Here is a 14285-nt window from a genome sequence, read left to right on the forward strand (position 1 = left end):
GAAGCTTACGAGGCGTCGTCGGAGTGCGTCGACAAACATCCAAATTGTGCTTTGGTCATGAAGAACGGTCTGTGCCGCATCAAGTACTACAAGTATTCGTGCTGTCGGTGTCGTGAATAGTCGTTCGGCGGCGAGAACAAGCCACCGTTTCAGGCAGGTCCACCCCACCATGGTCGCGGCCGTTTTGTGTTCGATTAAACTCGTTGCTTTCCTCCCTTAGCTAAATGTAAACGGGGAAACTTGAACGGGGGATTTTAGCGACCAATAAGACTGTGACAAAGGAACGACCCTATTACATGTATAATTTTATTTAACGCGATAACAAGCTAACCCCGCGTACCTTTATTCCCTCTGTTATCTTATTGCGACGCGGCACGTTGCCGAAGTACGATTATTTAATTACCCGCGAAAATGCAGAAAATAGGTGAAAATTCGCTAGTACAGAAGAATCAACTAGTCGTTCGAGAATAAACGAGTGCCGAGGGCGTTTGTAAATGGAACGCCAGACAGCATGATGCGTCTGTGCACCAGAAACTCGTATCGTACGGCATGTATGCACGTATGTTGCGTGTGTAGATATCTCTCAGTGTGACCGCGTGAACAGCCAGCTGCAGGGGCGTAATTTTGTCAATGCATCGATCTTGGCCCCGCACTCCAATTCCGCCGTGTTCGACCAAGACCGATGACACCGATAATTCGACTTCGAAATCTCGAGTCGTGCGTTTAGAACGAGAGCGAAGCAAACGTTTCTAAAGCAAAAGCATGTGAGTATCGATAAAGGCTATGGACGGGGGAAGTTGCTATCGAATTTTTCCGAAATCCTGCGATACCGTAGATTTAGTAGGGACCGATAAATACGCTCGATCGTCGGCAAGGAACGAGGGATTATCATTGTTACGCCCCTGGATGAGTTGCGGTCCCATTTGCATGCGCGTTCGACGTGAAACCTGTACGCCCATGTATCCATTTAGGTAAACCTGCGAGCTTGTGCCTGGACAAGCGTGCGTGGACACGCGAAACGAAACGAGCTCCGAGCGAGTACACGAGCTGCCTGCGGTGTCTCCGCGAAAAGAAGAAGCAAAACGTGTCGATCGATACGGCTGCATGTGCTCTCGATGTACTTCGATAGGTAGGCTGTATTAGTTGCAAAACTTTATTTATATGCCCGTATAGACTATTTGTAGCACGATGGATGCAGGCCGCGGGTAATTTCTGTTATCTGAGCATTTAATTAACATATCGAGTCGAACGAATCTGGCGATTTTGATTTACGAACCCGACTTATTAACAAATTCATCCGCGACAAGGACAGCACGGCAACTCCGAACCGGAAGCAAGTCGACATCCTTTCCCCTCGTTAACGTTGCTGCCTCGAGGAACGAGTTCGAGAAACGCGTTCGATCTCTAGGAAAATATTTCACCTCGGGCTAACCACGAAAAAGTATCAAGACGTTCGTGTATTCGTCGTTCTATGTGGTCGATGTCAACTGATTCGCCTGTTCTTAATATGCGAGCATAGTCGTAGGATATTAACTATAGCAATGGTATTGAATCAAATATACGCTTGTCTCTGTGTAGAAAGTATAAAGTCACTGGTATACTGTATACGTAGAATCGAATTTAATTTTCGTCGTCCCTGGTAGAAGTCGCGAGAGGTTTTCGACGTATTATTAATCGATGAATTAATCGCGCGTACAAACACCTTTATAAGATATATGGACGTTGAGTTAATTTTAAGTAGGTAACGTTTTCAAACGATTAACGGAAACCTGGTGAAAACTGCGTGGGCAATCAATTCTCAGTGTCAATTAAATCTCATTCCGGTTTGCCTTCTCAACATCAAGGAAATCTGCGAACACCGTACCATACTCCGAGCCCGCTTTGTGTCCCTCGAGAAGCTGTTCTAATTTCTGTTGCAATTCGTTTCAATAAACTTTCCGTTTTTCCTTGTATCGTTTCTTTACTTTACACCGACACAGGCTAATTCACAGGTAAGTGTCGATTACCCGAATTATTTTAGACGAGGTAGAATTTTCTATTCTTCTCGTTCGTTCGATTCTTTTCCATTTTACTTTCGATTTCCTTTTTTTTTCCTTTTTTCTTTTTGTTCATTCGCTAGTCTTTGTTTGTTATACGCACGTTGTAGCTACCGATCCGAAATACGTGTACTGCATGCGTGTACGAGAAACAGTTCCGCAAGTTCTAATTACAGACTTATTACCGATTCAACAAAACGCATCTAATTACATGGTTGGTAATGACTTTCGTGCCAGATTGGAGAAAAGTTGCTCAACCGAACGTCCGCTCTTACAGTAGATCTGTATACCTATAACTGTACCGTATCCCGTTTACTATTTGAGTATTAATATTTATGGCTGTGACGCGCACCATGAATGGTAAATGTACGTGTCTCGGCGAAGGGCATCCCCCTACCTACGGTATGTTATTTAAATGGCCAGCAAGTGCTGACTTGTGTTGCAAGGATAGGAATAGAAAAGGAGTAGTCGAGCAACATTGAAAAAAGAAAAAAAAGTTTCAAGTACCTTACGATGTGGGCATGCGTTTCGTAGAGATACAAGCGGTGTATACATTTCACCATGTAACGTACTCACACGAGCATTACGTTTGTCTCTACACTTAGAAACGATCACTTGCACAAATCGAAACCGATTCTAGCTATCGAAGGATCGTTGGATTAATAGGATAGCAGCGTAGTTAAAATTCATTTTCCAAAAGCTGTTTTTATATTTCCTTCTAGTAGATCTCTTTCAAATATATACATATATATATTTTCTTACGCGATTGCTTTAACCAAAAGTACACTTGGATCTATGAAAGTAAACGTAGAAATCTAAGCTGTGATTCATTTTCGATCTCACGATACTTTGCGTCTACTTTCGATCACCTTTTAGTAAATAAAGGTATGTTTATTGTATTATCACATTCGCTCGAGACGTATAGAGCTCGCCAGCAAATGTGACCTCGTCAAAGACTGTGATATAATCGTAGTCTCTTGCAGGAGTGAAGTACAACGAAGAATAATTAACAATGGTTTATCGATGTAAGGAACTGCCGCGAACCGAGCGCCAATTCCTCATCGTAAATGTGTATTCTATGATATTCAAAGAACATTGTCTATAAAATGAGAAGTTTTCATCAATTTTAACCCTCTAATTCTTAATCTTTGAAATCTTTACTAAAGCCTATTGAGAACAATATCTATTACGTCGAGTACATTTATCACTATTGTTAAAACAGTCGGAGGGGTAATTTTATGGAAACTTCTTCCCGATGGTTTATCATTGTATCTGTTGTAAAGATGTGTAAAGGAAAAATGGAGAGTATAGACTGATCGGCAAAATTCAATGTTGTACAGTGTACATCATACATGGATGTTACGTGTTTAAACGTGGATGTAATTTCGGATATTATTCCCAATAATCGGATACATGTATATTATACACCTGACGTTGCTCAAAAGGACCTCGAAAATCCGAAATGACAAAATATTGAAAATCGAGCTTATACTTTACGAAAATACTGAATCAGATTGGTAACCGAATTGAAAAGTTTGTCTGAAATGTTTAGCAAATAAGATACATTCTCCGCGTATTTGTTATTAACCGAATCTCAATTTTTCGGAAATATATTATTCCTGTGTTGGCAAACAAAATTTTGTGTTTGTTCAATAAAAAGAAAAGAAAGATAAAACTATAAAAATCCGATTTTTTGAAACAATATCAGCAAACAAGCTGTCACCGATAAGAATTATATGAGTGGTTTTCATGCGCAATCGTGAATCATCAATCACATTTTTATCGTATTAAAGATAAAAGTTTATTATAAATTTATAATAATACACAACATATAAATATATCTAGTATATAAAAAACAAGTTAAAAAAACAATATATATATATAATATCTATATAAATACGAGTGCTATGAAAAATACTAATATCAGCTGTTAAGTTTTGATATATATATTTGACATTTTTTCAAGCAAAATGTAAAAAATGTTTGAAACATTTTCAAGTCTCATATGGTTGCAATGACGATGATTAATTGTTCATGGATACACCTTTACCGGTCCATCGTTCTTTCAATTCTACTTTCAGTCCCAGGTCCCTCAAAGCCGCCTTCACGTCACTTTCGATCTTAGAACCGTGCAGTTTAAGGGCACTTGTCAAGACGTCCTCTATACCATGAGTAATAAATTCTGAACATTCTGCCTTATTTCGTACAGACATATTGCGTATAGCCCAAGCAGCTTGTTTCAACAGAGTCACGCTTTTAGGATAAGCTTTCATCGCGTCTACGATTACAAGCGGCGCTCCACAATCGTAAAACACACCAGCGTTTGAGGGACACCTCAGTGTTAATGCGGAAATGCATGCAAGTCCTGCGGTCACTACACACTCAGATTCCTATGATGTGATCAACGTTTTAATACAACGATCTAAACTAATTACTGGACAACGTGTTTCATTAAAAGCAACGTCAGAAAAATGCAAACTTACTCTCATTCTACTTATGGCAGAGACAATCAAAGGGCCACAGCCTGATGTTATAATATGAGACTTTACATCGTCATTTCCAGCTAGGGCTTTCAACAATTTTAAGGCTTGCCAATTTAATTTCTCTGAATCTGGATGATCAATCATAACATCTATGACAAACTTTAGCCCTCCTGCATCTTCTACTTCCTGACAAAATTCGTTCCGCACGATTAGCGCCGCTAAAGTTATCATTAAGTCACCCACGACCCCTTTATCTTTCTTATATCCTATATACAATAAAATACAATGTTAAAACATCATGCACACAATTATTTCTAAACACAGAAACGATTAAATACTATTTACTTGGCAACAACCCAGTAAGGACATTGAGGGCTCCCTTTGCAATAACACTTGCGTGCTCATGAGCTTTTCCATATTCATGTCTAATATCATCATCTAACACCAAGGCTCTAATTACAGCACAAGCATCTCTTAACTCAGGTCCAGACGTATCATCACGAATCAATATTTTTTTAAGCTTGTTAAAGATATCCGCATTAAAAATACCTTGTCTATTAAGCTCATGTTTTATACAACATTCTCTTATCCACCGTAAAAGTAATTGTAATGTTGAGATATCTGGATATCTATCTAAAATCCTAACAAATGGAATAATGTACAGATGAAGAACTATTACCCATTACATCTGATCATAACTAATAATAACTTCTTACTGTATTTGCAAGGCTATCCCCTCATCATTCAACAAGTCTGGATTACCATTCATTAATGAAGTAATAGCTTTCAATGCCGATTTTATGATAGTAGCATTATTAAGACATGCTTTCATTAATTTTATTAAAGTATTATACGCCCCCTTCTTTCCAGCATATATTCTACGTGCAATATCTTTGTCTAATTCATTTCTCAATTTGTCTAATGTATGATGAACATTATCATAATTCTGATCCTCTATAGCATTATTAATTTGATTCAAAGAAGATACGATTAATTCGCTATCATCATTGAGAATTAAATCTTTAATGATGTTGCTCAAGTCTACACCCTATAAAAATAGAGGTGATAAAAACAACCATGTACTTATGTAACATGTGCTAGATTATTTGAATTCTAGTATTCTTGCACATCATACTCTGAAATGTATAATCAATTCAGTGTAATAAAGATTGATATTTATATGGTAGTTAGCTATTAGTATGAAAAGACATTAATGAATTCCAAACAATATAAAAATAATATAAGTTTGATCTTATTATCGTACAATCACTACCTATGAAACACAATTAACTCAATAGAAAATATGCCTTTAACATAATAGTATAGATGCACTATTTGTTTAAGCTTCAACTACAATTTCAAGAACTTCTATGTATTAAATAACATTAAAATTTTAATTATTCTTCTGAATGACACATTATACAATTTGCAGTAGACTTCATAACAAATGAACTAGCGCTTTTCACAAATCTCTAAGTTATAAAAACAGAAATAAACAAATCTGAATACCTGAGCTTCGAATTGTTTTACCGCGTCTTCTATAGCTTCTTTAGGAGTCATCGAAAATTGCTCCATATTTTCGTTAACAACTTCATCGTAAGTTTCCTGAGTAATTACGCGAACCATTGCTATACCTTTGTTCACCGTGTCCTGAATCTCTATATTAGGAAATGAATGCTGTCTTGCGAGAGTACGATATGTGTTATCCTTATCCACGTGAGAGCAAAAAGACAAATGTCAATCTGATCGTGTTCTGTAATACATTATACTGAATAATATACCTATCACGATCAGATCGCAGAATGGTGGGGGTAAATCTAGGGACCCTAAGATACTACTTTTGCTTTATTAAAATAAAGTAAAATATTTTAGATTCGTTAAAATAGAGTAAACTATATTTATTCCATTTACATTATAAAACTGCGTGTTTTACAATAATTTGTTTCGATATTATCTTAATGAAAGAAACGTGAAAGCGGTTAACAATAATTTTATTCAATAATTAATATTAATTAATTTACTATATCTTTGATCAACATTAATTGAAGAAATGATTTTCGAATGTAAACGATGGGTTCACCAACATACTAGCAATATAAAAAATATACATATATAAAAATGAGAGCAAATAAAATGAGTGCGTATCTAGCTTAATACATCACAGATATGATTGTGTGTCAGTTTAATACTTTTGGCGCAAGCTTTCAATACTGTGAAATTATATATATGTATATGTATGTATATATTCATTTGCAATCTGCTCATTTTTAACAGAAATAAAATTATTTATGTTTGTTACCAGAACATATTTAAATGATCGACGTAACGGAGGTAAAGAGGATTGAAAATAAATTTGAACCAGTGAGTTTCTTATCCTGGCAAAACGTAAGCAATGATTGATTGCAGCGCCCTCAGCTGCTTGGCCTGGCCTAACCGTGTTCGTACGTGTTGCGATCGAGGGAAACAATTCTTTATCACTTACTATTTGATCCTTCCAAGTTTTCTCGTCGATTTGTTGGCAGCCGGAATTGAAAACCTCAAGAATTCGATGTACCGAAGTGTGAAGGTAGTGTTTCTGACGTTTATCGACTACACGATAACTATATTGTCAAGTCTCGTTCTCGCATCCCCACCGATAGCTCCGTTGAGTTTCTTGCCCGTAAGAAGCCTAATCTTTTCCGAATCACTTTCGGGCGTTGTGTTTTTTATTGTGCTAGCAACGGGACGATTTTTACGTGCATCTGAAAAGTGAATGCTTTATGAGAGCTCAAGAAACATTGCTCTTACGATTATTTACTTATCACGCGTGTAAACTTCGCTATGTTCCATTCATCATCAAAGGCGTGCACTATACAATTTTGTACGTATAAAAGTCGCCATGTGATCAAAATGAATTGTGATATTTACAAATTAATTTTTTCAGTGCAACAGAGCAACGAGTTTCATAAAATTATAATATTTCATTGATTATAACTTGGCCACTTTTAAACGCTATGTACTTCATTCACGTCATTCATTGAATAGATATTATGTTTTTCGTATTTTCCTTTTGCACTTTCCATCATAAAAAGTTAATTTGTGTATTCTTTGTAAAGATTATCATAGTATTTTTGATTTAATAGATATTTTAGTATATATTATTTAATGTAATTTTAATGCTTTCACATACTAAAAAATACATTGGTTTATGAAGTGTAGCTATGATATTTTATGAATTTATCTGTAAAGAATTGTGCAAAGAATCTCATAAATATTATTTCTGTTTCAGAAATAGCATTAGGCTTGTAGAGGCGATAGTGGATATGACACGGCATGAAATAAATGTTCATTCGAAGGAAGAGGTATATTTGAACTGTGGATCTCCACAAAAGAAATACAAGAAAGAATGATAAAATCATGATACATCACATTGTCATGCATGATTAGTTATCATTGTGTTCATATCAAGTTACTTTGATAAATTTTGCGTGTCCAGAGGAGCCGACACTCAAATTATCATAGTTCATCATTTACATTGCTATACATATATATATATATATATATATACATATATTATATATATTTATCAAACAAGATTTTTAAATATAATTCTATACATACACGTGAGTAGCCTTAAAAAAGAGTTACTGTAAGTTTTTAATAATTCGGGTGCTGTTTGACATATAATCAACAAAAAAATCAAATTTATAAAATGATAAAAATCACTTTTTAAATGATGCTCAAACTGCTACAAATACTTTTAACTAGTGTACATCGATTATTGAATAAGAATCTGTTCTGACACAATTAATGGTATAAATAAAGTCAGATAAAAATGTATCAAGTCTAAGAAGAGGATGCACAACGGTCAGAAGAGATTATGTTCTGTGATTATAGTGTTGTGCAAAATTATTTGTGTTTACATACAATGTATGACTGACAAATGAGTTAATTCTAATATATTTTTCCATGGAGAAAATAATATGTTAATGTGATCGTTTCTTAATAAACTTCGGATAACTCTCCGTTTTCGAGGAAAGAGAAACGGCGCTCGTGATTGTGTGAGCGACAGGAGACCTAAGAGCAAGACTTTGTACCGGTATGAAAATTTTTCAGATTTTAAGCTCTTAAATTTATAAAATCGAATGATTAAAACAACGACCGTTTTATTTTCAGACGTTGGAGGTACACGCGAGGAAGTCCTAATGCTGAAAGGAAACTTATCACCGTACTTAGACACTCATAATGAAGAAGAGTTGTCTTATGTAACCCTCAGCAATAGGCCATTCGGTATTTGATAATTTCTAATTGCAATAAGTATAAAGTATTTAAAATATGTACTAATTTGTCATTTTTCTTGCAGTATATGTAGCCGAGTCTTCTAATACAAAACCCAAGAGTAATCACGTCCTCATAGATATATATTTTTTAACCCCTATCCTTTGTAAGCATTGTAAGTATCACAGTATTCTGTGAGCTACATCTTTTTTTACAATTATATTTATTTTTTTACTGATTGTTATAGGTGACGATTATGTTTGGGGCACTGGAAGAGTGGGAGTTAAGTGTAAAGGTGAGTCCTTTTAATATTTTTTACGATAAATATTACTGCAATAGTAATTCAAATTTAAAGGATTACCTTGCAATTCGTTCGTGTCATACGTAGATCCGAAAGAGATTTGTTTACAATTTGATTCGATCGAACAAACACGTTTAAACCCGTAAAAAACCGAAACATTTCGAACCGATGCGAACATTGAATTTCAACTAATGGTCTTGACGAGATTCGCAAGAAAAGCGATTATCGAGATATCGATAATTTTTTGAATGTGATTCGTCAATCATAAGTGGTACCGACCGCGCAAAGAAATTCGCAACATGATCGTCCTCTTCAAAGACAAATCGCGTGCGCCGATAACGCAGTTCATCGTTGTTTCTTCGATCACCGTCGAGGGCGGCAGCGTAGCATAGTAACACATGCAGTCGCGGTGATTTCAAGTGGCGTACTATCGTGTCCCCCTTCACCTTACCTCGCTTCGTTTCCAGCTCAGCCGGCAGTTTCTTTTCTGAAACTCCACAACCCTCTCCTGTCCCTCTTGTTCCCCACCACTGACGTTTTGCCATCGTACGACTCAGGAACGTATCTACTCTCTACTGAGCTTTGTCCCTATGCCGCTTAAATATATAAAATTTCTTAAATATTCGCCAAACCACCGCCATTATGCTCCTTTGCATTCGATCGATACTATTTAACGACTATTAATAATTCTACTAGCTTTGTCATTTAATATCCTGATTGCAAAGAGAGAAACAGATAGCGTACTATTATCCCCCACCTCCTGCTCTTTGATTATACTCTCTTATTATAACGATTGCATTTTAAAATAACTTTTACTGCTATTTCGGTCCTTGACATCGGAGAATCTCCTGTTCCTGATACTCTTCCCGATACAGATGTGCATCGACTTGGATGAAAATGACATCGAATGAATTTCCGCGATGCGTCATATCCCTCGCGATAAGTCCAGAATTATTTCATGATAATTCGGGCATCTTTGGCGGGCGTGTATGCCGAATATAGACGAGGCTCGCCACGAATACGTGGAAGATACAAAATTAGCGAGCAGAGAGATAGAAGAGCACAGAGGTTTTCTTCGGATCGTTCCTTGCGAGCGTATATTGGCGTATAGGCCAGCCAGCAGCAGATATCATAGGCTGGCAACTGTGCAAACGAAATTACTTACGTTTCATTGGATTTCACGCTCGGAAAAGGAAACTACCGTGCGGCGATCACGTAGCAGACAAGCGTGCGAGGCGAATGCTTTTTCACTCAGTCGCATTAGCACGAAATCGTACGAAAGAAAGCAGAAATCCGAGATGTATGTAGTTGATGTGATGCGCTCACGTGTAGAATGGTCGTTTTGCACGCTCCTAGGCGGCGTGTTGCTCCTTGTCGTGATCAGGCGAGTATCAACCAGGCCTCCCGTGGTTAATCATTGAAAATCTGTGCATTCGATTACCGGGGTCACCTAACCGCGATGTTCAAGTACTCCTACGTGTTTCTCAGCGCGTTTGTTCCGCGTCCGATATCGACGCTTTTCCTTAGTGGAAACTAGAATAAGAAGAACGCAGAGAGAGAGACAGAGGGAAAAAAGAGGAAAGGAAAAGTCGTACCACGATAAGACGGTTTTTTTTTCTTGTCCCTAAGACACGTTTCCGAACGTCTACACCCTTCCATGACCTACGTTCCGCTCGATACGTCCTTGCAACTCCGATTTAGCACGTTGGATTTCACGGACACCTGATGACTGTTCGCTTTTACGATTAGCTTTTTTTTTTTTTTTTTTTTTCTTGGGAACGATTAACCCTGGAATACTATAGCGGGGTTCTGCATTCTTTACTCGTGTTGGATTTGGCTATTCTTAAAAGATAAAAGTCCTTTATCGTTTCTATTTTTTTAGTAATTTTGTTGCATTGAGATTTTTATCTGGAATTGTTTGAAACGGTTGTCGTCGTGTTAAGAAAATGCTGTTTTTACATATTTTCATGGTTAGACTATATATAATTCACTCGTATAGCGTTAATTGGATTGTGTATGGATGTAATATGGCAGGGTTAACATTGCTACATTATATTCGATATAAAGTCGTATGTGATTCATAAGCAGACGCGTGTACCGGAGAAAGAGACGAAAATAGAGCATTTCTAAATAACAGATGGAACGATCATCTCAAAGTATAATTTTTTTAATTCAATAGAGAAAAAGGAAACAGGAGTGAAAGTCCGTGCAATCGCATAGTTATGGTAGAAACTAAGCGCGGGAAAAAAGCGTAGACTGGAAAGAAGCGGGATGAAAGAGTCGCATCAAAGTATACTCTCGTATGGTCTGAAATAAGAGGACTGTAGACTGTAGATTATTCAGTTCACAAATATACTTGCATTCTTTATATGAAATGGTGACTTTTTCGTTTTGTCGTTGAAAAGGAACGCGTTCGCTTCAGAGTCACCGAACAAAAATTCAGAGAATCTGACTAAAAAATTCCTTGAAATTCCTCTCTTTCTTCTACTCGAGAAGAAATTTTCGTTGACTTTGGTTGAAAGTTACGCGGGGAACCACCGATCGAGATTTGGCAGCGTTTTCGTGGCTCTCGTGACTTTCGCTTCTCGATTCATAGGAAACTCTGTCAGGAAAATCCACAAGTTCATTTTCACGAAAATAATTCGTGATCGCAATTAGAATTCTTCCGCGTACGCGATCTTTCCCGGTACAGTTCGTTTGCCAAATTGTTGGTGCGCTTCTTAGAAAAACGGGACGCAGATGTATTTTAATTAGTATATAGCGTAATGAGACAATATCGAAATTATTCTATTCATCGACGAGCGTTGTTCAGGTACGTGCCACTTAACGTCCATATCATGGCTTTCTTTGCGCATCGATCTGCTCGTAAAATTAAACTCGTGCGTCATTCGTGATCAACGCTTTCGAAATTCATCGACGTTTAGGACCTGTCTTTTTTTGAGTGGCGCCAGCGGTTGAAATTTTGCGCGTGTAAAAAACGTTTGCCGTCTGATATTTTCGTCGGTGATACTCTTCGACTATGTGTGACGAGCTAGAATAGATTATAAAAATGGAGAATCATCGTCCGGCAGAAAGTAAAGTCTTATCGAAACGAAGATGATACACGCGTTAATGTTAAAGAGGAGTGATGCTTAAGTGCGATTCAACGATGCGTTTCACTTCTCTCGGTCGACAAAGCGGGAGAAAACGATGAGGCACCGAGTTGTTTCGAAGGACAATCGAACGGGGTCAAAAGTCCTTCTGTTGCTACGTGAAACGAACGAAGCCATGGAAACGAGCTCGTCGCGCAAGCGCTTCGCCCTTCCGCCGCTTTCCCCCCTTTTTTCCTCGATTTCCGGCTTCCCCGGTTCGTGTCTCCCTTCCCCTCTGCCCGAGCAGATACACGAGTTTTTCCACTTTTTAACCATACCGAACGACGAATCGACGCGTATCGAAATTTTTCGTTCTCGGCAACGAACCGAACGAAAGAGAATCTTTTCTCGTTGCTCGATGTTTCCGGCGATGCGACGAAAACCTCGCTCTCTCGTGGATTCATGCTGTCGAACCTAGGCGCGTTCGAACGTCCGTGGCTCTTTACTCGTCCAGGTACTTACTTCGACATTCCCTCCTCTAATTTGTATTCGATTCATCTCTGGAGAACGCCCTGCACATTCTTATCGACGAGGGAACATTTAACTTCCGTATTTGTTGCTGGTAAGCCGCGATGCATCGTTTTGCTATGCGGCAATGATACGAGAGCCTCTCGATAGCGGATGGATCGTCGACGATCTTAATCGACCGCGATCGTCAGACGCGTACGAAAGGGTCAGTGAAAAGTGTCTTTTCTACGTTCGTCGCTCGATGTCGGGCCCGATGATTGTTCCGTAGCCTGTGGCCTTAATTGAATGATTTCGATCCGAACGACCTCGAACCCTCCCTCGCCCGTTCCATTTACACGGCCGATCCGAATGCACTTTGACTGTGAAACGGAAGCCTCTCGCGCCCGCTACAGTTATACTACGAGTATCATCCGGTTAAGTTTAAACGGTCGAGTCTTACGCGTTTACGTAGGGGATCGTCGAAGAGATACACGCGTTTGTCTCGAGGCGTTTCCAGCGATCCTCGTAAATGATCGAGTAAATAATTCGAATAAATAATTACTGGTATCAAAGTGAACGGTTTACGTAGCACGCTATTTATCTGGAATAGCCGAATACACGCGTGGAACCGCTGCATCGAGTCACGTAGAGATTCCTGTATCCTGAAGTTCGTGACGCGTTGTCCAAGAGTCGGGAAACTCGAAAGTGAATTCCATGGTGGGGAAAAGCAGCGGTTGTCGAAGTTACACGTAAGCCAGCGACGCATAACAAGTCCTTCCGTATGTATAGAAGGCGTGCTTTGACTCGGTCTCGAGTGCGCGGATACGTACTGCCTACTTACGTACGTGCACCGGCGCTCGTACACGAGCTTCTCGTATCAGGTCGGTCGATTAAACTAAAATTAACTCGTCCACCTCGAACAGGCGAGTTCCCTCTTTCGGAGCACCTTCGAGCACCATGCGGATCGTTCGTGTCTCGGCGCTTAGCCGCTCTCCGCTCTGTCTTCTTGCCTCTTTCTTTTTCTTCTTGCATTTTGAATTTCAGCCACGCATTTTCTCAATGCATCCATCTCTTTTAACGGACGGCGAAGCTCTTTCTCTCGATGGATTCGCAGCGCAGTCCACCTAAATAATTCTTTGTGTTTTTCTACTCGATCAAGTTTTTCGATCGTGCAACGCGCAGTTACCGGCTTTTTTCTTTCTGCCTGTTGGCGTTGCGCGAGAGAAAGGAGCGGTCGTTGCACGAGCCGGAGTTCGGGCATTTTTGTAGGATTCCCTCGCTAGGAGTTTCTTCGTTCAGCTTTTACGGTTTCGGCGAGAAAACCTTTACTCGACTTCCAGCCGTTTACTCTCCTACCTACCTGGTTCTTCGTGTTCTTTATTTTCGTAGCTCGTCGATCTTTTCTCTCCGCTGAACCTTGCGCGTTCGAGATCGATTTCTTGCCAGATTCGCAGCATCGTTCGCCGTTTTTTCTTTCGTTCACCTCGCGGTTAACCCCGAGTATCGGCGAGTATGCGACACCGGTCACGAACAACGTTATACTTTTCGCTATTCACGTTACGCGAACGGTGCGAGAAAGTCACGCGGTCGCGCGGCAATTGAAATTGATGGATGAAGGAAACGCGTTGAC

At 39.0% G+C, this 14285-nt stretch overlaps 3 protein-coding genes across 4 annotated transcripts in view; 2 read left to right on the forward strand and 1 right to left on the reverse strand.

Moving 5' to 3' along the window:
* LOC126919613 (thrombospondin type-1 domain-containing protein 4-like) overlaps window positions 1–1950 on the forward strand; it is a 39808-nt gene extending 37858 nt beyond the window's left edge. Inside the window, exon 19 of the mRNA XM_050729053.1 lies at window positions 2–1950. Coding sequence (XP_050585010.1) covers window positions 2–120 — 119 coding nt within the window. The 3' untranslated portion in view covers window positions 121–1950. The remainder of the gene's footprint in view (window position 1) is intronic.
* Window positions 1951–3983: 2033 nt separating this feature from the next.
* On the reverse strand, window positions 3984–6301 carry LOC126919620 (armadillo repeat-containing protein 6 homolog). The gene is made up of 5 exons (XM_050729074.1): window positions 6029–6301; window positions 5236–5567; window positions 4865–5160; window positions 4520–4785; window positions 3984–4426 (listed from the first exon to the last, which is right to left on the reverse strand). The coding sequence occupies exons 1-5, from the start codon at window positions 6143–6145 to the stop codon at window positions 4061–4063; spliced, it is 1377 nt and encodes a 458-aa protein (XP_050585031.1). The 5' UTR covers window positions 6146–6301; the 3' UTR covers window positions 3984–4060.
* A 629-nt stretch (window positions 6302–6930) lies between these two features.
* The window catches only part of LOC126919609 (phosphatidylinositol 3-kinase regulatory subunit gamma), a 36906-nt gene continuing 29551 nt past the window's right edge, over window positions 6931–14285 (forward strand). For both annotated transcript variants that reach the window (XM_050729037.1, XM_050729038.1), the window contains exons 1-5: window positions 6931–7085; window positions 7788–8597; window positions 8675–8788; window positions 8862–8951; window positions 9024–9071. In XM_050729037.1, the coding sequence (XP_050584994.1) occupies window positions 8704–8788; window positions 8862–8951; window positions 9024–9071 (223 nt within the window). In that variant the 5' untranslated portion in view covers window positions 6931–7085; window positions 7788–8597; window positions 8675–8703. The remainder of the gene's footprint in view (window positions 7086–7787; window positions 8598–8674; window positions 8789–8861; window positions 8952–9023; window positions 9072–14285) is intronic.

The sequence above is a fragment of the Bombus affinis genome, chromosome 8, assembly GCF_024516045.1.
Source record: "Bombus affinis isolate iyBomAffi1 chromosome 8, iyBomAffi1.2, whole genome shotgun sequence".
NCBI lineage: Eukaryota > Metazoa > Arthropoda > Insecta > Hymenoptera > Apidae > Bombus > Bombus affinis.